General features: G+C 43.5%; 1 protein-coding gene across 9 annotated transcripts in view; it reads left to right on the top strand.

The window, feature by feature from the left end:
• The window catches only part of MICU3 (mitochondrial calcium uptake family member 3), a 120,396-nt gene that overhangs the window by 88,231 nt on the left and 6,992 nt on the right, over window positions 1-25,173 (top strand). For 5 of the 9 annotated variants that reach the window (XR_005598630.1, XR_005598629.1, XM_039539133.1 and 2 more), the window contains exons 12-14: window positions 10,002-10,110; window positions 13,257-13,414; window positions 21,136-21,210. Coding sequence is in view for 6 of the 9 variants with exons in the window: in XM_039539133.1 (XP_039395067.1) it covers window positions 10,002-10,110; window positions 13,257-13,414; window positions 21,136-21,204 (336 nt within the window). In the remaining 3 variants the exon portion in view is untranslated. Of the gene's footprint in view, window positions 1-10,001; window positions 10,111-13,256; window positions 13,415-14,049; window positions 14,160-21,135; window positions 21,211-25,173 lie in introns of all 9 variants that reach the window. The other 4 variants (XM_039539137.1, XM_039539131.1, XM_039539132.1 and 1 more) reach the window with 2 other exon arrangements.

Raw genomic sequence — 25,173 nt, 5'->3', positions numbered from 1 at the left:
CTCTGAATCACAAGGACTTCAGCAGTGGCCCTTTTGGACAACTTGGGCTTATCACCAGGCCCAAGGTGCTCCCATAGTTCCATTGCAGACCGTCCCTACCGAACGTCGGGCCCCTGAGGCAACCGTGAGTCGCCCTCCGCCAGCTGGTACGGATGCACAGCCGCCTCCTACCACCACCTCACCTGAGCACCTGGAGCAGGAGCCTCAACAGGAGGAGCTCATCCAGGATGTCCTCGGCCCCGGTGTTTCATCCTCTTCCTCACTGGATGAGGCGGTGGCGGGCGCATCGTCAACGAGCCCACCCCCAGTGGACCTCGCTGCGCATCAAGACCTCCTCAGACGAGTTGCGCTCAACATTAACCTCCAGGTAGAAGAGGTCACAGAGGTCGAGGACCCGGTCTGCAGCATTCTGTCGGCAGATGCGCCCACTAGGGTAGCTCTGCCCTTTATCAAGACCATCCAGGCAAAGGCAGATACGCTGTGGCAAACGCCAGCTTCTATTCCGCTGACAGCGAAGGGAGTCGAGCGGAAATACATGGTGCCATCCCGCGGGTATGGGTACCTTTATATGCATCCGCCTCCCTCTTCTCTGGTCGTTCAGTCGGTCAACGACAAGGAGCGTCATGGTCAGCCGGCCCCCGCACCAAAAGCTAAAGAGGCCAGACATGTGGACCTCCTGGGCCATAAGGTCTATTTGGCGGGCGCTCTGCAGCTGCGCATGGCAAATCAGTATGCCCTGCTGAGTCGCTACGACTTCAACACCTGGGCGGAAATGGACAAGTTTCAGGACTTGCTTCCCCCGGATTCCCGCCAACAGTACAAAGCCTTCCTGACAGAAGGAAAAAAGGTGGCAAGGACCTCCTTGCAGGCCTCCCTTGACGCGGGGGATTCCGCGGCCAGATCCATAGCGACCGGCATCACCATGCGGCGCATCGCCTGGCTTCAGGCCTCTAACCTTCCGCCCGAGCTTCAATACACTTTGCAGGACATGCCCTTCGAGGGGAATGCCTTGTTCTCGGAGAAAACTGACTCTAGACTCCAGAACTTAAAAGATAATAGGGTCACTATGCGCAACCTGGGTATGCACACTCCCGTAACCCAGCGGTGCACCTACCGCCCTCAGCATTTCCGTCCGTACTTTGTCCCTCGCCAGGGTCAGAATTTTAATAGACGCCGAGGGCGCGGAGGCCGCAGGTGATATTCGGGCCCTCAGTCCGGCCAGAATCGCGGCTCCTCTAAGCCGCAGTTGGACCCGAAGTCGTCCTTTTGAAGGCGCGCCCGGGGGCAGCATACCTTTTCCTGTCTTGGACCCTTCCCCCCCGTTCTCCAACCGCCTCCCTTATTTTTTCCCGGCGTGGTCCCTTTTGACTTCAGATGTCTGGGTTCTACACACCGTGAAGCACGGATACCACCTCCAGTTTGCTTCAACCCCGCCTTTCCGCCCTCCCTCCCAGTCCCTCTTCAGGGACCCCTCTCACGAGCACCTCCTCTTACAGGAGGTCTGGACGCTCCTCGATATTGGAGCGATAGAGGAGGTACCAGGGAACGACTGGGGCAAAGGGTTTTACTCCCGTTACTTTTTGATTCCAAAGTCAAAAGGGGGTCTCAGATCGATCTTGGACCTACGAGGCCTCAACAAATTCCTAGTAAAGTTAAAGTTCCGCATGGTCTCCCTAGGGACCATTATCCCTTCCTTGGATCCCGGGGACTGGTATGCTGCCCTCGACATGAAAGACGCTTACTTTCATATAGCCATCTTTCCTCCACACAGGCGGTACCTCCGCTTCGTGGCGGGCCATCGCCATTTCCAGTTTGCGGTCCTTCCCTTTGGCCTCTCCACAGCACCTCGAGTATTCACGAAGTGCATGGCGGTGGTGGCCGCCCACCTCTGTCGCCAAGGGCTCCACGTGTTCCCCTACCTGGACGATTGGCTCCTCAAGGGGGCCTCCCGGGAACAAATCGCGGAGCATGTGCGAGTAGCATCGGACCTGTTCTCGAGCCTCGGCCTGCTGCTCAATGTGGACAAATCCACCCTGGTTCCCACACAGAGGCTGGACTTCATAGGAGCGACCTTGGACTCCACTCTGGCCAAGGTCTGTCTCACTCAGCCAAGGTTCCTGGCATTGACATCCGTGGTCCGCAGCCTTCAGGCCTTCCCCACGACCTCGGTACGCACTTGCCTCACTCTGCTAGGACACATGGCGGTGTGTACGTACGTCACCAAGTACGCCAGGCTTCGGCTCCGCCCTCTTCAAACGTGGTTACATTCAGTGTACCGTCCGGCCAGAGACTCGATGGACACCCTGGTCACTGTTCCATCGACTACGCTTAGTTCCCTCGACTGGTGGCTGAACCCCTCCACGGTCTGTGCGGGGTTGCCCTTTCACCCACCCCAACCCACGCTGTCCTTGACGACAGACGCATCTTCTCTGGGCTGGGGGGCCCACCTAGGCCATCTGCGCACCCAGGGCCTGTGGTCACCAGAGGAGCTCTCCCTCCACATAAATGTGCGGGAGCTCAGAGCGGTTCGCCTAGCCTGCCAGGCGTTCCGCAGGCCTCTGTCCGGCCGTTGTGTCTCCGTCTTTACGGAGAACACAACGCCCATGTACTACATAAACAAGCAGGGCGGGACTCGCTCCTCCCCTCTTTGCACAGAGGCCATTCAGTTGTGGGAATTTTGCATGACTCATACGATCGACCTGGTGGCATCCTTTCTCCCGGGAGTTCGGAACACTCTCGCGGATCGGTTGAGTAGGTCCTCCCTGTGCCACGAGTGGTCCATAAGATCGGACATTATCCACTCGATCTTCCGCAGGTGGGGCTTTCCCCAGCTGGACCTCTTTGTGACTCGTGTGAACAGGAAGTGCCAAGCCTTCTGCTCATTCCGGGGCCACTCACCGGGGTCGATCTCGGACGCGTTCCTCAACCAGTGGACGCACCACCTGCTTTACGCGTTCCCCCCTTTCCCTCTAATCCTCAAGGTTTTGTTGAAGCTCCGGCAGGACAGGGCTCATCTGATCCTGATTGCCCCAGCATGGCCCAGGCAACCGTGGTACTCCATGTTGCTCAGCCTCTCGGTATCTCCACCGATCACCCTCCCCCTCTGCCCGGACCTTATAACACAGGAGCACGGGACTCTTCGCCACCTGGACCTCCCGGCTTTCCACCTCACGGTGTGGCTCCTGCGTGGCTAGACGCCTCTGAGCTACGCTGCTCCGCCCCCGTGCAGCACGTTTTGCTCAGCAGCAGGAAGCCTTCCACTCGGTCGACGTACCTGGCCAAGTGGAAGTGCTTCTCGTTGTGGTGTGAGTCACGGACTCTGGTACCCACTGAGGTTCCCGTTCCAGTCATTCTGGACTACCTATGGTATCTCAAGCAACAAGGCCTTACTATATCTTCCCTGAAGGTGCACTTGGCGGCCATATCCGCCTTCCACCCTGGCGAACGTGGACACTTGGTATTCTCTCACCCGGTGGTCATTAGATTCTGCAGGGGGCTGGAACGCCTCTACCCTCAGGTCCGTCGCCCCGCCCCTACCTGGGACCTCAATCTGGTACTTAACAGGCTCATGGGCCCGCCCTTTGAGCCGCTGGCAACCTGTTCTCTCCTCTATCTTTCGTGGAAGACGTTTTTTCTGGTTGCCATTACTTCGGCCCGCAGAGTCTCCGAGCTATGGGCCCTGACTGTAGACCCTCCTTACACGGTCTTTCATAAAGACAAAGTGCAGCTAAGGCCGCATCCCGCTTTTCTGCCTAAGGTGGTTTCGGCCTTTCATACCAATCAGGACATCTTTCTCCCAGTCTTCTTCCCAAAGCCTCACTCATCTCCCCGGGAGCAACGCTTACATTCCCTAGATGTCCGCAGGGCACTTGCCTTCTACATCGATCGCACAAGGCCCTTTCGTAAGTCCCCTCAGCTTTTTGTGGCACTAGCGGATCGTATGAAAGGTCTCCCTATCTCCACTTAGAAGATTTCCTTGTGGCTGACGGCATGCATCCGCACGTGCTATGACTTGGCCCATGTTCCGGCGGGCCACCTCACTGCCCATTCCACGAGAACTCAGGCTTCTTCGGCCGCCTTCCTGGCGCACGTGCCAATCCAGGAAATCTGCAGGGCAGCGACCTGGTCCTCGGTACATACGTTTACCTCGCACTACGCTTTGGTGCAGCAGTCTAGAGACGATGCCGCCTTCGGCTCGGCAGTTTTACACTCGGCCACGTCTCACTCCGACCCCTCCGCCTAGGTAAGGCTTGGGAATCACCTACATGGAATGGATATGAGCAAGCACTCGAAGAAGAAAAGACGGTTACTCACCGTTGTAACTGTTGTTCTTCGAGATGTGTTGCTCATATCCATTCCACACCCACCCTCCTTCCCCACTGTCGGAGTAGCCGGCAAGAAGGAACTGAGGAGTGGGTGGGTCGGCTGGGGTATATATCCGCGGCCATAGTGGCGCCACTCCAGGGGGCGCCCAGCCGACCCACTGAGTTGCTAGGGTAAAAGTCTCCAACGAACGTGCACGCGGCGCGCGCACACCTACATGGAATGGATATGAGCAACACATCTCGAAGAACAACAGTTACAACGGTGAGTAACCGTCTTTTCTGAGCAGTTACCATAACTTGTATAGTAGGCATGTACAGCTGTGGTTGGACAGAGGTTTCAATGTCATTGTGATTTTTGGTTTGTTAAATGATTGGGTACTTTATTCCTGATGAGGGCCAGGGCATGAGATAAGAAGTCAAATCTCATCATCAACATTAATATTATCCTTTGAGAATCTGGATGGGAAGGGGCTATATGAATACAAAGTACTGTATTCATGTTTAATGAATTTAGCCTGACCAAAGTTATGCTGAAAACTAATACACCACAAGTTTGTGACTTGTCCATGAGGTACACAGGAAGTCTGAGAAAGAACCAGGAATAGCACCTAGTTTCCTGATTCCAATGCCAGTTTCACTAGGACTGCTTACATGTGTGAGGGACCACCTGTGCTTAATGTGTTGCAAGAATGGGCTGGTAAAAGACCAGAGGATGATATAAACTGCTTTCCCAGGTATATCTAAAACAGGAATAGAACTGGGGAAGTAAAACTGTTGCCCAGTGTGGATTAAATCACACACATATTCAGATATATGTAGATGTCCTGAACCCATCCAGCATGATAATTTACATCAATTCTCAAGGCTAGGCAAAAGATGAGACATTATTCTTAGGAAGGGTTATTGTGGAATGCTAATGAGATGTTTCACACTCCATCCTCTTCAGTTTCAAATGCCCTCTCCATCTGTAGAGAAGGAACCAAAGGAGGGTGAGAGAGAGATGAAGGCTTGCACCAGAAGTGCCTACCCAGCTAAGTAGGTAGGCACTTTCTGTTATTGGTGGGCCTGCTAAGGTCTGACAGAGTGACCTCTATTGTTACAAATATGATGATTTCCATAAAGTCAAACTGTTTGCAGGTATTTCTAGGACATGTTAACCTGATCCTTCTATAAATACAAATAGAAGAAATATATACAAAATATCCACTGACACCATAGCAGGTTCATGGGAGGTAGGCATGTGGGCATGAAGCCAGAGGGGGAGACAGTTCCATTTCCCAGCTCCTCTGGCCTTTTCTTACCTTGACTTGCCTATAAGACATCTCAAATTATTATTATTTGTACTACCATGACATTTAGGAGCCATAGTCATGGACCAGGACCCCATTGTGCCAGGCACTATACAAACACAGAACAAAAAGACGATCCTTGCCTCACAGAGCTTACATTTAAGTATAAGACTAGAAACTGGTGGACATAGATGGATAAATGGGGGAGTACAAGGAGAGCGGGGTGACAATATTGCTCAGCATGATAGGCATAGCAGGCATCAAGTGTTGTGTAGGCATCACGGCTAATGAGGGTTTTAGAGGAAGATAATGAGAGCTTTGCAGACGTTTATGGGGAGGAACAGCATGGGATAAAGCAAGAAAATTTAAAAAATGTGTGATGGAGGCTGGCATCATGGGCTGATTGAAGGTGGAAGCTGACCCCTCGATAGTAAATGAAAGTTGATAGGGTATTATGGGGATAAGGGCCTTGAAAATGAAGACAAGAAAGTTACATTTGATGCAATAGAGAAGGGTGAGCCAGTGAAGGGATACAAAGAGAGGGGTAACATAGTCAAAGTGATCGTCTAGGAAAATGATCTCAGCATTCTGAATGGAAATGAGTGGGAAAAGCTTGCGTTTGTTGAGGCTAGAGAAAAGGATTTTGTGGTAATCGAGATGCAAGATCATGTGATCGTGGATAAGTTTTAGCTGTGTGGATGGATAGGAAAGGCTTTATCTTAGAGATGTGATGCTGAAAGAATTGGCAAGATTTAGACATAGACTGGATTTGAAGACCTAGAGGGAGGTCTGAGTCAAACAGAGTTATATGCCTGAATGACAGGTAGGATAATGGTTTTTCCACAGTGAGAGAGGAGGTAACGGGGGTGGGGGGTTTGGAGGGAAGATTAAGAAATCTGTTTTAGACATATTGAGCTTGAACTGACAGCTAGACATCCCATGAGCAGATGTTAGAGAAACAGACCAAGATTTTAGGTGCAAAGACACACACAGGTCTGGAGTAGAGAGGTACATCTGTGAATTGTCAGCATGGAGATGTAGTAGAATTTGTATTTGCAGATGAGATTACCCAGTGATAAGAGGGAGGGAGAAGAGAAGGGGAGCAAGGACAGAACCCTGTGGAGCCCCTAGAGAAAGCTGGAGGGCAGATGAGGAATATTCTCCAAAGGACGCACTGAAGGAGTGATTAGAGAGGTAGAAGGAGAACTAGGAGAGGATAGTCATGGAAGTAAAGGGAGGACAAGACCTCAAGAGGAAGAGCATGGTCAACAATGGCAAAGGCATCTGAAAGGTCAGTGAGCATGAGGATGGAGTACTGGTTCTGATTTAATCTTCCATAAAAGCTGAGATCGGGGAGTCAATACATGCAGCAAGTAGTTGAGATCTCTTGTGGAGTGGGCCTGGGGTTTGAAGTGAGTGATCAGGGCTATAGATTTGGAGCCAAAACTAGAAAGGGAGCAGAAGAGCCTGTAAAAAAGAAAAAGAAAAATCATTGGTGCTCATTTAAAAACTACACACCCAGCAGATTAATCTATGCTCAAATCCTGGCTAACACTCAGAACTTGTCTTGCAAAACAGAAGGAGCCCCTGCAGTATAAGCTTGTGAGCATCTACTGAAGAAAGCTCAAGTATCTACAAATGTGAATATGTAAAAATTCACAGGAAAGAACTTAACTCAGGGTACGTCTACACTACGGGACTATTCCGAATTTGCATAAACCGGTTTTGTAAAACAGATTTTATAAAATCGAGTGCGCGCGGCCACACTAAACACATTAAATCGGTGGTGTGCATCCATGGTCCGAGGCTAGCGTCGATTTCTGGAGCGTTGCACTGTGGGTAGCTATCCCGTAGCTATCCAATAGTTCCCGCAGCCTCCCCCGCCCCTTGGCATTTCCGGGTTGAGATCCCAGTGCCTGATGGGGCAAAAATCATTGTCGCGAGTGGTTCTGGGTAAATGTCGTCAGTCACTCCTTCCTCTGGGAAAGCAACGGCAGACAAGCATTTCGCGCCTTTTTTCCCTGGATTGCCCTGGCAGATGCCATAGCATGGCAATCATGGAGCCTGTTTTGCCTTTTGTGACTGTCACCGTATGTGTACTAGATGCCGCTGACAGAGGCGATTCAGCAGCGCTACACAGCAGCATGCTTTTGCTTTTGCATGACAGCAGAGATGGTTATCAGCCATACTGTACCATCTACCAATCCATAAATTGGTAATAAGATGATCATGGCTACCAGTCCTTTTGCACTGTTCCATTTGCTGCTGTCATAAGTGCCCCTGGCTGCTCTTAGCCAGGGGCGCAAAAGCCAAAATTGGGAATGACTCCCTGAGTCAATCCCTCCTTTTTGGTATCTAAAAATAGAATCAGTCCTGCCTAGAATATGGGCAAGTGTACTAGAGAACCACTGTATCATAGAACCAGAGAGCACAGCTGCTCTGTGTCAGATCCTGCAGGAATGATGAGCTGTATGCTATTCACAGGGGGTGCTCCTGCAACAACCCCACCTGTTCATTTCATTCTTCCCCCAGCCTTCATGGGCTACCGTAGCATTGTCCCCCCACTTGTGTGATGAAGTAATAAAGAATGCAGGAATAAGACACAGTGACTTGTTAGTGAAGGCAGCCTCCAGCTGCTATGATAGTCCAGACAGTAAGGAGTGTGTAGGAGAGGAGCCCAGCATTCCTCTGCTAGTTCAGGGGCACTTGAATCTTTTCTTTACACATGAAGGGTGGGGGCTGATGGAGCTCAGCCCCCTGTTGCTATGACGATGATGGATATCAGCCATACTGCACCATCTACCAGGAAAAATTAGGACCAGGCACCCTTGATCGACCTGACCGATGCTAGTACGCATGGTTACCAGTCCTTTTGCACTGCCCCATGTGCCAATAGGCTGATGATGACGATGGGTATCAGTCTTATTGTACCATCAGCCACCCATGGCGGGGGGGGGAGCAAGGATGTTGGTGTTGAGTGCTGCACCATCCCGTATATCTGCAGCATTCAGTAAAGATAGGGTGACATGTAAAAGAGTCAAGACAGGATTGTTTTCCCTTTCACTTCTGGGGGTGGGTGGGGGGGTGCGTAAATTGCCTAGCTATGCCCTGACCCACCGCGGACACTGTTTTTGACCCTAGAAGCATTTGGAGCTCAGCCAAGAATGCAAATGCTTTTCAGAGACTGCAGGAACTGTGGAATAGCTTGAGTCCTCCAGTCCATGAGCGTCCATTTGATTCTTTGGCTTTCCGTTACGCTTGCCACGCAGTAGTGCGCTGAGCCCCTGCTATAGCGTCTGTCTGGAGATATTTAAAAAATGATTTTGAATTTCGTCTTCTGTAACGGAGCGCTGATAGAACAGTTTTGCCTGCCCTTACAGCGATCACGTCCGCATCGTCCATGCTGGAGCTCTTTCTTTATTTTGATTTTTAACTGCATCACCACCCGTGCTGATCTGAGCTCCACGCTGGGCAAACAGGAAATATTCAAAAGTTCGCAGGGCTTTTCCTGTCTACCTGGCCACTGCATCCGAGTTCAGATTGCTGTCCAGAGCGGTCAGTGGTGCACTGTGGGATACCGCCCGGAGGCCAATACCGTCGATCAGCGGCCACACTAACCCTAATCCGATATGGTAATACCGATACTAGCGCTACTCCTCTCGTTAGGGAGGAGTACAGAAACCGGTTTAAAGAGTCATTAAAATCGATATAAGGTGCCTCCTAGTGTGGACGGTTGTGGCGTTAAATCGGTTTTACGCTCCTAAAACCGGTTTAAACGCGTAGTGTAGACCAGGCCTCAGACTCACAACATGTACTTATGAATTCATTCAGCGTATCTGTAACTATTTACCTGAAAAAGAGCTCTCTGTAAGCTCAAACGCTTGTCACTCTCACCAGCAGAAGTTGGTCCAATATATTACCTCACTCACCTTGTATCTCTTAATATCATGGGTTAATATCCAACATGGCTACAGTAATACTGCATACTGTTTATATATCTATATTCACTATGTATATATTAAACTGTAAAGATATTCCAGTATTTATATACAAGTACCTTAATGGTCACTTTATCATAATAATTTTCTTAGTTTAAGGGTTAAGTTAATCAGTGAAACAACCTAACTGTAAGTTAATGTTTTTTCAGTGAAAATTAACTTCCTGTAGTTGTAACAAACATGCAGAAATGTTATATCTGTAGGAACTCATGTGGGGACAAGTCTTGTTTTCATTGATGTCAGTTGCAAAATTCCCATTTATTGTAATGGATGTTGAATCTGTCCCTAAATGAAATAGCCATGTGCAATCTTCCAACTGGTGTTTATTCCCTTGTCATTTCTACTGATTGTAACAGTACTAATGCAAATATGGTTCTTTTATTCAATAGGGTATCACATTTGATGAGTTCAGATCATTTTTCCAGTTTTTGAACAACCTAGAAGATTTTGCAATTGCAATGCAAATGTATAATTTTGCAAATCGTTCTATAGGACAAGGTGAGAATTATTACTTTTTTGTTAGTAAGTGATAAAAGCAGATCTTTTGTGCAACTTGTCCTGCACTTGTCCTAACAATTGTTCATCATAACTGGATATTACCAGGAAAATAGGATATAACTGTATCACTGAGAGTTTTACTTGATATTTGAAAATAAAAATACATCTGCTGTTTATCAGAAGATAGTGCTGTCTTTTTCACCACTTTAGGTGAACATTGTAATTTAAACAGATGCCATCAGTGCAACCTAATTTAATCATTCTTTTTCCTTTAAAAATTGAAAAATATTTAGCTGAATTTGATTAATACTAATGATTTCCTTATTTTGCTAATTAATGTTTTATTTGTGTGCCTAGAGATCTGTTGCAATTTTAGAAGATATTATACATACAATTCATAGACTCATAAACTTTAAGGCCAGAAGAGACCATTGTGACCATCTATTCTGATCACCTCATAGGCCACATAACCTCATCAACCACCTCTTGTAATAGATCCATAATCTCTGGCTGAATTACTGAAATCCTCAAATCATGATTTAAAGACTTCCAGTTACAGAGAATTCACCATTTACTCTGCTTTAAACCAGCAAGTGACCTGTGCCTGATGCTTCAGAGGAAGGAAGAAAAACCCCAGGGTCTCTGCCAGTCTGACCTGGGGGAAAATTCCTTCCGGACCCCAAATATAGCGATCAGTTGGACCCTGAGCATGTTGGCAAGACCTCCCAGACAGACACCTGGGAAAGAATTCTCTGTAGTAGAGCCTTCCCTATCTACGACCATTGGGGATTTTGCTACTAGCAGTTACAGATGGGCCACATGCCATTGTAGGCAATCTCATCATATCAACCCCTCCATAAACTTTTCTTGAAGCCAGTTAGGTTTTTTGCTCTCCTTGGAAGACTGTTCCAGAACTTCACTCCGCTGATGGTTACAAACATTCATCTAATTTCAAGCCTCAACTTGTTGATGGCCAGTTTATATCCATTTGTACTTGTGTCAACACTGGCACTTAAATAACTCCTCTCCCTCCCTGGGATTTATCCTTCTGATGTATTTATAGAGAGCAATCATATCTCCCTTCAGCCTTTGTTTGGTTAGGCTAAATAGGCCAAGCTCCTTGTATCGCCTCTCATTAGTAGGTTTTCCATTCCTCTGATGATCCTAGTAGCCCTTCTCTGCACCTATTCCAATTTGAATTCATCTTTCTTAAACACGGGAGGCCAGAACTTCACACGCTGTTCCAGAGCAGCAAAGAGTCCTGTGGCACCTTATAGACTAACAGGCGTTTTGGAGCATGAGCTTTCATGGGTGAATACCCACTTCGTCGGATGCATGTTCCAGAGGTCTCACCAGTGCCTGTGTAATGGCAATAACACTTCCCTGTCTCTACTGGAAAAACCTTGCCTGATGCATCCTAGGATTGCATTAACATTTTTTCACAGCTTCATCACAATGGCGGCTCACAGTCATCCTGTGATCAATCAGTACATCCAGGTCTTTCTCCTCCTCTGTCACTTCCAACTGATACGTCCCCAGCATATTATAAAAAATGCTTGTTGTTAGTTCCTAAGTATGTGACCTTGCACTTTACACTATTAAATTTCATCCCATTTCTATTACTCCAGCTTTCAAGATCATCCAGCTCTTGTATAATATTCTAGTTCTCCATACTGGCAGTACCTCTCAACTTTGTGTCATCCTCAAATTTTATTAGCACACTCCCACTTCCTGTGCCAAGGTCATGAATTAAAATGTTAAATAAGAGTGGTCCCAACACCAATCCCTGACAAACTCCACTAGTGACCTCCCTCCAGCCTGACATTTCACCTTTCAGAATGTCCTGCTCGAGTCTCCGCTTTCATCAGTTCCTTATCCACCTTTCAGTTCTCATATTAATCCATATCTTCTCCAATTTAACTAATACTTTCCCATGTGAAACTGCATCAAATGCCGTATTGAAATCCAAGTAGATTAGATTGCTGCCTTTCTTTTGTCTAAAAAATCAGTTATCTTCTCAAAGAAAGAGCTCAGGTTGGTCTAGTACGATCTGCCTTTTATAAAACCATGTATTTTATTCCAGTTACTGTTTTCTTCTATGTCCTTAACTACTTTCTCTTTCAGAATTTGTTCCAGGCCCTTGTATACAGTGAGGTCAAACTAACAAGCTTCCTGATTTGCTTTTTTTCCCCTTTCTTAAAAATTGGTACTATATTAGCAATTCTCCAGTAATAGGGTAGGACCCCCAATTTTACAGATTCATTAACTCCCCTCTATCCCTCCCCTCCATCAATATTGTCCTCAAATAATCTTGCTTCATTTGTTAAAGAAAATACATACATAAGTGTAGATTTGGCCTTGTATTTGCAATACTTACAACTTTCAAACAGTTACCACATATTTCTCAGTTCCTTCTCATAGTGCCTATGGGATACAATTTTCCATGTTTGGCTTCTGCCCACAGGTATGTGGGGGGTGAGCAATGGCGCATAAAAAGCCCGTAGTGAGGGGTGCATGTTATAAACTTGAACAGTTGATTGGACCATAAAGTTATAAGCAACTGAAAAATTGCTTCTAAACATACTCAGAATTATCTGCTTCTGATCAGGCTCAATCTTTCATCTCCAAACTTGGTACACCACCTAACATGTGTACCAATAGGGCTTTTGTCTTTGGATAGTGGATCAAGGAAAGAGCTTAGAGGGGAAGTGCCACCTAAATCTAAGGTCCCTTATATATAATACAAGTGTGATATACTGCATCAGATCTCTGTTATGATATGCTTTCCAATTATATGATTACACACAATATAATATATTTTGTAAATTGTAATCTATGAACTAAATTCTCTGCTGGTGTAAATTAATTGATTTCAATTAATCTGCGTCAGTTTTCACCAACGAAGAATCTGACCCTATATTTTTTTTCCTATACAACTTTTGATATCCTTACTTTTGACTGCTTAAATGTGCAAACATAACTTAGCAATAACATCATTTTTGCATTTCATTACATATAGTTCACTAGGAAAGTTTATGCTGAAGAAGGTATATCACAACATGTAAGCTTTTATGATATATTGAGAAATTAGAACACATAATGACTTCTGTGTTTTACTTTTTTCTTTTGATGTGTTGTTTACATAGATGAATTCAAGCGTGCTGTGTATGTAGCTACAGGCCTGAAGCTTTCAGCACATTTGGTGAACACAGTCTTCAAGATCTTTGATGTTGACAGAGATGACCAGCTGAGTTATAAAGAATTTATTGGCATTATGAAGGACAGATTGAATCGAGGGTTCAGGGTAAGAATATGTTTATTTTAATTGATTCAGAATTGCCAAAGTAGTGAAAGTAGCCTGTGCACTAACAGCTGATTGAATCTTTATATTTTGAAAGACTAGGAGACAGTCTGGAAGATTAATCTCTTCCTGATTTGTAGAAGTTTGTTATTCTGGGAGAACCATAGATGGGGGGCAAGGTGTGCCTTTACACTACAAGACCACCTCGGAAGTGCAAAGTGCTCTCCTGTACACGCTGCCATTTCTGCTGGTTGGTGTGGAGTGGTTTGGAGCTGGAGGTTTTAACAGGTACTGTGTTTGCGCCTGGACCATTGGCAGAGGAGGAAAGAGGAAGGTGCCTTTCACCTCAGGCGTTGTGTATCTGTGCAAAGGCAGTTACTGACAGTGGGTGTCTGCAACAGATACAGCTGATCAAGGTTTTAATTAGTGAAATTAACAATTAGTGAAATCATACTGAGCATGATTAGCTGCAAGTGTTGCCATGGACCAAACTATATTTATGTGTTCAGCACCAGTTGTTAAGACTCTCTTTTCAGTAGTAGCTGTGAGGGTTGGCATTTTTTGTTTGTTTGTTTTTTATAAACAAGGTTATTGTGGCCCAAAGCTACTTTTTGATAATTTAGGTCTGTTTCTAACAGATTTAAAGTCAACATTACAACCCAGGAAGATGGGTAGGGAATAGGAAATCACTTGCTAAAAGTTGGAGAAAATGAGCCTGTAAACTGACTGAAGCATTGCCATGGGGCAGGTCTGTAAACCTCACTACTCTCTACACTCTTCCCAGTCCACCAGCAAAGGAAGGAAATTTGGGGAGTGTCAAAGTTTAAAGGAGAATTTTTAAATAACATTGGACAATTGGGACCTACACTGAACATCATTGCATAGTGGTGTTATGTGATTGCATAGCTATTTTGCTAGACTTATGAGTTGATTTGGGATTTAGAAATAATTTTAGATTTTATTTTTAAATGGAGCAGTTAGAAAAATTCATGCATCATTTTAGAATGACCATATGAAGTCCCACGTTTTTCTGTTTTTTATATAGCAATATCACAAATTATTTATTTAAATTTAGTTTTTAAATGTAATATGCTCTTTTCAAACTGACAATATAACCATTTAGATACAAGCTTTAAACTCATACGATAGAGTACAGTATTTGTTAAATTGAAATTTTGATTTGTTTTTTCATATTTTACCCACTGTGTTACTCACTTTTAAAGTAGAATAGCTTTCTAAATTGACTAATTAATGTTAAGTCTTGTGTAGAAGGTGATGTTGAATCTTGTAGATGACCTGGCTTTCTTTGTTGTATTTTGACCCTGTGAAGAAAACATGTTGATGACATTCCTTCAGAAGTGGTGACACAAATGTATTTCCTCCTGATGCTCAAACCATATTTTTTTTCTTGATAGCGTGGAAGTATAGTTGTTTTATAACCATTAGAATAAGTTTAACTGCATGATTAACTGTGTTAACTAATTGTAAATGTGTAGTATATGTTAACTTAAGCAGTGCATAGAGTAGTTACTAAATAATTCTTGTGACTATAGAGTATATGTAGGCTTCTTTTTAATATTATTAAAAAGCAGGACAGAAATATAAGCTTTAAAAGTCATCTTCGTCAGACACTATTTTGCTTTCCATGTACCATGCTTTCCTTAGGGTAGGTTTACACTTACCTTCCGGGTCGACGCGGTGAGTTCGACTTCTCGGAGTTCGAACTATTGCGTCTGATCTAGACGCGATAGTTCGAACTCCAGAAGCGCTGCGGTCGACTCCGGTACTCCACCACTGCAAACGGCGGTGGCGGAGTCAACGGGGGAGCCGCGGAGTTCGACCCCGCCGCGTCTGGACGGGTGAGTAGGTCGAACTAGGGTACTTCGAATTCAGCTACGCTATTCACGTAGCTGAATTTGCGTACCCTAGTTCGACCCCCCTTCTTAGTGTAGACCAGGCCTTATAGGCAACTTGAAAAGCTCTTGGCTCACAAAATAGGGAGTATACTGTACACACTAGGCTAGATTGTGATACTTTACTCAGACTGAGTGGCACCTTGCTCCACAAGTGATCCCATTGATTTCAATGGAACTACTCTAGGAATCAGGTGCTACTCACTGTGTGTAAGGGTATCAAAATTTGGTCCCATACTATAGGGACAACAATGATATAGTCATTTTTATTTTTTCATTTTATTTATTTATTTTTCTTACAAGGGTTATAACTACCCAACGCCTTGTCATATGATTCCTAAAAATATATTATTTCCCCCGGGAAAGTAGAACTCCAGGACACTCTCAGAAATAAACTTCATGATGCGAGTATCAGTTTTTAGCAAGGTTTCAGAAATAATGCAGAAAACATGTCAGCATCTACCATGTGTAAGTAATGGTGTCTGCTGTAAACCTCTTGCAGAACTCTTTCTTTTTTTAAATAAAGTCCAATAAAAAACAAACAAACATTATTGAGTTGGGGGGGAGGGATTGCTTAGTATTTTGAGCACTGGCCTGCTAAACACAGGGTTGTGAGTTCAGTCCTTGAGGGTGCTACTTAGGGTTCTGGGACAAAATCAGTACTTGGCCCTGCTAGTGAAGGCAGGGGCCTGGATTCAATGACCTTTCAGGGTCCCTTCCAGTTCTATGAGATAGGTATATCTCCACTGTTTTAGAATGAAAAGGAAAAAGGGCATAGCATGTAGCACCTTACTGCTTTTTAAGTGCCCCAATTGGCAGGAAGTATCTATGATCTTTCAAGCTGCAGAAAGTTGCAGATATGGCCTCAGTGGCCAGGATAATTTCTTTCCAACTAATTTGACCTTGCAGAATTATACAGTATTTATTGCCAAAGCAAGTACAGTATAACTTTAGCCACGATTATAGTCACATTTATAGTGTGCTGAAGCAGTTGTCTCATGCTAAACTGAAATTAACATATAAGTAACAAAGCTAAGGGATGGTAGGAGGGAAAACAGCACAATAAAGATAATGGATTTCAAGAAGTGAAACTTTAGCAAACTCAGGGAATTGGTAGGTAAGACCATCGGAAGCAAGTGTAAGGAGAAAAACAGTTCAAGAGAAATGGCAGATTTTCAAAGAGACATTATTAAGAACACAAGAGCAAACTGTCCCACTGCATAGGAAAGATGGAAAGTATGGCAAGAGATCACCCTGGCTTACCAAGGACATGTTCAATTATTTGAAACTCAAGAGTCCTACAAAAAGTGGAAACTAAATCAAATTACAAAGGATAAATATAAATAAACAATGCAAGCAAGTGGTGACAAAATTAGAAAGGTCAAGACACAAAATGAGTTTGAATTACCTAGATAAAGGGTAACACGAAAACCCCAAGGATAGGGTAGATCTGTTAATTCAGTGGGGGGAAGAACAACAATAACAGGAAATATGGAACTGGCAGAAATGCTAAATGACTTTTATGTTTCAGTTTTCACTAAAAAGATTAGTATCAATTGGATATCGAACTTAATGAATGCCAGTGAAAATTAGGCAAGAGCAGAGGCCAAAATAAGGAAAGAACAAGTTAAAAAAGTTAGATGTCTTCAAGTCACCAAAGCCTGATGAAATACATTCTAGAATACTCAAGAAGCTGACTGAGGAGATATCTGAGCCATTAGCAATTTCTTTGAAAAGTCATGGAAGATAGGACAGATTCTGGAGGACTGGAAAAGGGCAAATATAGTGCCCATCTATAAAAAAGGAATAAGGACAACCCGGGGAATTACAGACCAATCAACTTAACCTCAGTACCCATAAAGATAACGGAGCAAACAATTAAGCAATCAATTTGCAGACACCTAGAAGATAATAAGTCAGCATGAATTTGTCAAGAACAAATAGTGTCAAACCAACCTAATAGCTTTCTTTGGCTTGTGGATAGGGGGGAAGTGGTAGATGTGGTATATCTTGACATCAGTAAGGCTTTTGATACTGTCTCACATGATCTTCTCATAAACAAACTAGGGAAATACAACCTAAATGGAGCTCTTATAAGGTGGGTGCATAACTGGTTGGAAAACCATTCCCAGAGAGTAGTTATCAGTGACTCACAGTCAAGCTGGAAGGGCATAACGAGTGGGGTCCCATAGGGATCAGTTCTGGGTCCGGTTCTGTTCAATATCTTCATCAGTGATTTAGATAATGGCATAGAGAGTACACTTATAAAGTTTGCAGGCGATACCAAGCTGGGAGGGGTTGCAAGTGCTTTGGAGGATAGGATTAAAATTCAAAATGATCTGGACAAACTGGAGAAATGGTCTGAAGTAAATAGGGTGAAATTCAATAAGGACAAGTGCAAAGTTCTCTGCTTGGGAATGAACAATCAGTTATACACATACAAAATAGGAAATGACTGCCTAGGAAGGAGTACTGCAGAAAGGTATCTGGGAGTCATAGTGGATCACAATCTAAGTATGAGTCAACAGTGTAACACTGTTGCAAAAGAAAGCGAACATCATTCTGCATATGCGGGAGTGTTGTAAGCAAGACACAAGAAGTAATTCTTCTGCTCTATTCCACTCTGATTAGGCCTCAACTGGATTATTGTGTCCAGTTCTGGGTGCTACATTTCAGGAAAGATGTGAACAAACTGAAGAAAGTCCAGAGAAGAGCAACAAAAATGATTAAAAGTCTAGAAAACATGATCTGTGAGGGAAGATTGAAAAAACTGGGTTTGTTTAGTCTGAAGAAGAGAAAACTGAGGGGAAACATGATAACAGTTTTCAAGTATGTAAAATGTTGTTACAAGGAGGATGGAGAAAAATTGTTTTCCTAACGTCTGAGGCTAGGGCAAGAAGCAGTGGGCTTAAAAGGCAGCAAGGTAGGTTTAAGTTGGACATTAGGAATAACTTCCTAACTTTCAGGGTGATTAAGCACTGGAATAAATTGTCTAACAAAGGTTGTGAAATCTCCATCTTTGGAGATTTTGAAGAGCAGATTAAACAGACACCTGTCAGGTATGGTCTAGGTAATGTTTAATCCTGCCTTGAGTGCTGGGGACTGGACTAGAAGACCTCTCGATTCTAGAAGACCTTCTAGTCCTATGATTCTATGAAGTGTTTTTTAATAAATATAATGATGTGTAAAGTCCATAGCAAGTTTTGCAAATTCCATTTGCTAAGAACATAACTGGGTGAGACTAATAGCCCTCTAGCCCAGTATCCTGGCTTCTGACGGTGGCCAGAACTAGATGCTCCAAAGTGAATGAACAGAACTGAGCAATTATTGAATGATCCATCCGCTATCATCCCCAGAGCATGGGGTTGCGTCCGTGAACAGTTTGGCCCAGAGCCGTTGATGGACCTATCCTCCATGAACATATCTAATTGTTTTTTGAATCCAGTTATACTTCTGTCTTTCACATAATCTTCTGGTAATGAGTTTGACAGTTTGACTGTGCATTGTGTGAAGAAGTACTTCCATGTGTTTGTTTTAAACCTGCTGCCTATTCATTTCATTGGGTGACACACACCTCTTTGTTCTTGTGTTATGTGAAGGGGTAAATAACATTTCCCTATTCACTTTTTCCATGCCATTCATGATTTTATAGACCTCCTATCATATCCCCCCTTAATCATCTCTTTTCTAAACTGAACAGTCCCAGTCTTTTTAACCCAGGGGTCCCCAACGCGGTGCCTGCGGGGGCATCTAAATGTGCCCGCATCCTGGCCGGCGGTCGAGCATCCACCGAAATGCCGCCAAAACTCGGCGGCATTTTGGCGGCTACGCCTCTCGATGACGCCACTTGCCACTGACAAGCAACGTCATCGAGAGGCATCGCCACCGAAATGTCGACGAAATTCGGCAGCATTTCGGTGGATGCTCGACCACCGCCACAGTCCTTCGTCTGGTGCCCGCCAGATGAAAAGGTTGGGGACCACTGTTTTAACCTCTCCTCATATGGAAGTTGTTCCATACCTCTAATCCTTTTAGTTGCCCTTCTCTGTATTTTTTCCAATTCCAATATACCTTTTTGGAGATGGGGCAACCAGAATTGCAGCCAGTATTCAAGGTGTGGACATAACATGGATTTATATAGTGGCGTTATGATATTTTATGTCATATTGTGGATCCCTTTCCTAATGGTTACTAACATTCTGTTAGCTTTTATGGATAAAAGAAGACTAATAGCTTCTGCTGATACAATATTTTATATCTGCAGAGAAGTATTTGGCGGGTCAAACTTTATGAAGGTCAAATTTAAACTTATAAAGTCCAGTTTTAATATTTTAATGTGAAATACCATACACCCATATAAGTCACATCAGTCTTTGTTATTAGCTAAAAATATCTAATAAGAAAGCGCAGTAGAAACTAAATAACAGCAGGCATCTGTTTGGAGTGTGGCTTTTCTAAATGGCAATTCTTTTCTGTATAATAAGTAGTTCTTGCAATTATAGATGATTCCCCTCAATCAGAGGCCCTCCTGTATTGTAGCTTCTCATGTTAGTTATAAAACCCAGCAGTTTTTACTGTAGTTTCTCATAATAGCCAAGTAAGCTTCAATTTGCTACATTTTAGAAAGATCTTGCAATTGTACCTTTGAATTGGCATGTCATGTGACTGTTTTGACATAGTTATGGTGATTAATAAGAGTAAAAAATCCTCTTCACTTTGAGTGCTGCCTTGAAAGGAAAAATAATATTCTGTTCTTTTGATTAGTTGTTAAAGCAATATTTCCTAATAATTGAGATTGTTTAAAAATTCTGTTTTATTGAGGATGTTTTGCCTGAAAGAAGCTTATGGTTGTTACAATTAATAGTAAGTATTTTAGCACAAAGTGTTCTGTGGCCACATTAAGCCTGAATAAAGCAAGTGCACTTAGTAAAGCAACAGGCTAAGTGAAACTGGAATTCTAAAAAGATACTGCCAGGACTGTAGGTTTTACTCTATATAAGGGATCATTCACTTGAATGTCAGTTAAAGGACAGAAAGTTATGGGGATGGAGAGAGGGCCAGATACTAATCTTTATACAGAATTAACAAGTATACACAGTCATTTTCTCTTCCATTGTCTTACACTGTCTACTTGTCTAACTGGATTACTCAACACTATAAATTAGATGCCTATAACAATTAAAACATTATGTAAACTAAATTTCCAGTACCTGCCTTCATAAATGGAATATTCAAGAAACTAGCATAGACATAAAACAGTTGAATGTCTAATAGGTTTATATTATACAACAAAATGCATCTCTCTTTTTCAAGTATGAGATTTAACATTAAAGGATAACTGTTATAATCTGAGAGAGAGGGTTTAATTTGAAAACCACTTTTGAGATGATCTGATGTATTTAACTGCCACCCAGTGGTCAGTCAGAATATTGCCATAGGTTTTTTGTTAAAGCTTGTACGAATATTATATAGTAGGAAGGCATAACAATGAAAACTATTTTCCTTGTTTTTGTTTGATTGAAGATAATGATTTTCATATATTTTATTTTTAAAACTGTAATGCTAAACCATTTCCCTCTCCTATATAAATTTTATTTTCAATTACAATTCATTTGAAATATAGACTGAATGATAAAAACGTTTAACTATAATTGACTATATACTCTGACTAACTTCTAGCTATTTGTCATTTAATCCCCATTCTTTTGTATTTTCATGCCACTGTTGTCTTATGCCTTATATTGTCTTATACCTGTGGCTGCCTTCACACATTGTCTGCATCTGCACACTTCTCCATCTTCTGCTCCACAGGGATACAAAACTGTACAGAGGTATACCACTTTCAAAGCCTGCGTGAAGAAGGAACTCTATAGCAGATAAGTTACGGTATGTGTTAGCTGGTTAGTCTTTCTAAGTGTGCTAGCCTGCTGATGGGAATGGCTGCATGTTAAACTGCCACCGTTCTGTTTTCCCATTGCAGAATTAAGGAATAGATTATCAGAATGTGATCATAATATTTTACAAGGTCATATAATTCTATTTTTAAAGACTTAAGACTCTGTCAGGCTATCATTGTTTGGTTGGCTTATTGCTTTGTTTGTACTGTATTCAAGAAAACACTCCGCCCTCTCCCACAGCACAGATTTTGTGAGTTTCTGTTGGTATTTTCTGTCTGTTCTGTAACTAGTTTTATTCATGCTTCAGATAGCTCTATGATATATATGTTAGTAAATACTTGTATAGTAACAGTAGATTTTTCCCTCCTCCCACTGAGAAATAGTTATTTAATTTAATTCCACTTTAGTTTGAAAATGTACATATTTTTAATAGCTTGGTGTATTTCTAACATTGCTGCTTGAACTATCTTTCCATAGAAGGCATGTGTTGGTGCTTTTTTGTGATTTAAGGTTATAAATGCCAATGTTTTTTCCTTTCTGTCCGTAATAATTATATATTGTATAGTAGCTACTCATAGGAGCATTAACAACTAGTTTAGGTCCCAAACATAGTTTATGAATGGAGTGGGGGAAAGGGGCCTATTAGAATCTGGACCCACATGCCGCCTGTACCCAGGAACTCAGGTGGGATTGTACTCGGGCAGCTAGTCTGAGCCAAAACCCATGTAGCTGCAGCTATATTGCTAATTTTAGTATGCTAGCTCAAGCAGAGCTAGTGCGTGCAGGTCTACCTGAGCTGAGAATTACACCTCCCAACTGCTGTGTAGATATACCCTTAGTGTTAGTCCTTCAGCAAAGTATCAAACACCTTTGCTGGGCAGGGCAGCTCTCAGGAGTGTAGTACAATAGGTTGTCTTTGGGTATGTGCAGGCTTGTACTGTCCGTATCCAGTATTTCCACACACCCACAAGATAGAGCTCAAAATTTGACTAAGGGCTTGGCTACATTCGAAACTCCAAAGCGCTGCCATGGGAGCGCTCCCGCGGCAGCGCTTTGAAGTGCGAGTGTGGTCGCGGCGCCAGCGCTGGGAGAGAGCTCTCCCAGTGCTGCAGGTACTCCACCTCCCCATGGGGATTAGCTTACAGCGCTGGGAGCCGCGCTCCCAGCGCTGGGGCACTGTTTACACTGGCGCTTTACAGCGCTGTAACTTGCTGCACTCAGGGGGGTGTTTTTTCACACCCCTGAGCGAGAAAATTGCAGTACTGTAAAGCGCCAGTGTAGCCAAGGCCTTAGACATATCCCACTCAGTCACGTATGAAACTCAGAATCAATAGGACTTTATTTTCCAAAAAAGAAAACTAAATTTTTATTATACTTTTGTAATTTAAAAATCGTATGTGTGGGTCCAACTCAAATACTGCACTATTGCGTTAGTGCCTCAGAACTGGAAAGTAACTCATTTTAAACAGACAAAACTCTAGTTTCTCTGCACAAGTGAAGTGAAATATAAATGACAGGTGAAGTGGTAAAAACAAAGTTATTTTTAAAATTCATCAATTTAATAATCTAACTGGTTAATCACACAAGGTAAGAAGAATTATTTTGGATTAATTTTATCTTCACCTCTAAGGCTCACTCTTTTGATTCCCAGTTTCATAACCTGAGCATTATCTTTCTTTTCTTCGTTCCTACCTCATTCAATCTCTTGTTAACTGAAACCCCAATCCTGCAGTTTCTTCCAGGAGTATGGTACTTCGTTTTCTCTTCCCCAATAATCCTTACACATCCCCTTTTCCTGTACTGTTGTTACATGCCTTGACATACGTTTGTTTTTCCTTTTATAATTTAGACAATAACTTCAGAGCAGGTATCAGGTCTTAAATAGATTGGTAAAGTGCTGTACATTTACAGTGCCTTTTTAGTTAGTTTCAATAGTAAGTATTTACCAAATTGGAACAAAATGTTATCACTCAAAAGAACTCCAAAACATTAATATTAAACCTAGTAAAATTCTCTTGAGACATGAGAGGCTTTGTGCTTTAAGCATCAAGTTTAAGTGCCCATACTCACTGAAACCAGAGGTTTAAATCCAGGCAGAGTTAATTCATCCTTCTGACATAGACAAACTGAATACCATGCAGTGTACTACATGTAGACTCTTTCAGGTGAGACTGAAAAACTGAAGTCCTGTCTGATGTACCTGAACATTCTCTTGGAGCTTCTTGTAAGAGTTGCTGTTTTAACCCTCTTTGCCTTAGCTAAAATTCCCTCTTCCCTTAATATGCACCAATTGGTTAATGCCCTCCACCCTTGTGGCAGTTGCATTTCAGTAGTGATGTATGCACCATACCATATGTACTTTGTGAGGTAATTTTCGTTCCTTTTGGATACATTCATTTATAATACTAATCTATGTTATGAAGATTGGTGAGCTGAAATTGAAGCAAGCTTTGGCCAACTTTGTTAATTAAAAACATAAGTGATGTGATTTTGAGCCTCCTGCTCTGAGAGTTGTCTTGGGGACAGTAGAACCTGCACTATTCACACTATACATATTCTGAAATGAAAGTGAGTTTATATACCCTTTTAAAAAGTCATTGCAAAAGTAAACTACAGAATAATTGAAAAGAGAATAAAGGCAGAGTCATTAACAGCTGTCAAGTATCAGAGGGGTAGCCGTGTTAGTCTGGTTCTGTAGAAGCAGCAAAGAATCCTGTGGCACCTTATAGACTAACAGATGTTTTGCAGCATGAGCTTTCATGGGTGAATACCCACTTCTTCGGATGCAAGCAGTGGAAATTTCCAGGGGCAGGTGTATATATAAGCAAGCAAGAAGCAAGCTAGAGATAACGCGGTTAGCTCAATCAGGGAGGATGAGGCCCTGTTCCAGCAGCTGAGGTGTGAAAACCAAGGAAGGAGAAACTGGCTCTGTAATTGGCAAGCCATTCACAGTCTTTGTTTAGTCCTGAGCTGATGGTGTTAAATTTGCAGATGAACTGGAGCTCAGCAGTTTCTCTTTGAAGTCTGGTCCTAAAGTTTTTTTGCTGTAGGATGGTCACCTTAAAATCTGCTATTGTGTGGCCAGGGAGGTTGAAGTGTTCTCCTACAGGTTTTTGTATATTGCCATTCCTAATGTCTGATTTGTGTCCATTTATCCTTTTCCTTAGAGACTGTCCAGTTTGGCCGATGTACATAGCAGACGGGCATTGCTGGCATATATTACATTGGTGGACGTGCAGGTGAATGAACCGGTGATGGTGTGGCTGATCTGGTTAGGTCCTGTGATGGTGTTGCTGGTGTAGATATGTGGGCAGAGTTGGCATCAAGGTTTGTTGCATGGGTTGGTTCCTGAGCTAGAGTTGCTATGGTGCAGTGTGCAGTTACTGGTGAGAATATGCTTCAGGTTGGCAGGTCGTCTGTGGGCGAGGACTGGCCTGCCACCCAAGGCCTGTGAAAGTGTGGGATCATTGTCCAGGATGGGTTGTAGATCCCTGATGATGCGTTGGAGGGGTTTGAGCTGGGGACTGTATGTGATGGCCAGTGGAGTCCTGTTGGATTCTTTCTTGGGTTTGTCTTGCAGTAGGAGGCTTCTGGGTACACATCTGGCTCTGTTGATCTGTTTCCTTATTTCCTCGTGTGGGTACTGTAGTCTTGAGAATGCTTGGTGGAGATTTTCTAGGTGTTGGTCTCTGTCTGCGGGGTTAGAGCAGATATGGTTGTACCTCAGTGCTTGGCTGTAGACAATGGATCTTGTGGTGTGCCCGGGATGGAAGCTGGAGGCATGAAGGTAGGCATAGCGGTCGGTAGGTTTTCGGTATAGGGTGGTGTTAATGTGACCACCACTTATTTGCACTGTGGTGTCTAGGAAGTGGACCTCCCGTGTAGATAGGTTCAGGCTGAGGTTGATGGAGGGGTGGAAGCTGTTGAAATCATGGTGGAATTTTTCCAGAGT

Source organism: Mauremys reevesii, linkage group 5 (genome assembly GCF_016161935.1).
Source record: "Mauremys reevesii isolate NIE-2019 linkage group 5, ASM1616193v1, whole genome shotgun sequence".
Taxonomy (NCBI): domain Eukaryota; kingdom Metazoa; phylum Chordata; order Testudines; family Geoemydidae; genus Mauremys; species Mauremys reevesii.
This window is presented reverse-complemented; position numbering and strand designations above follow the sequence as displayed.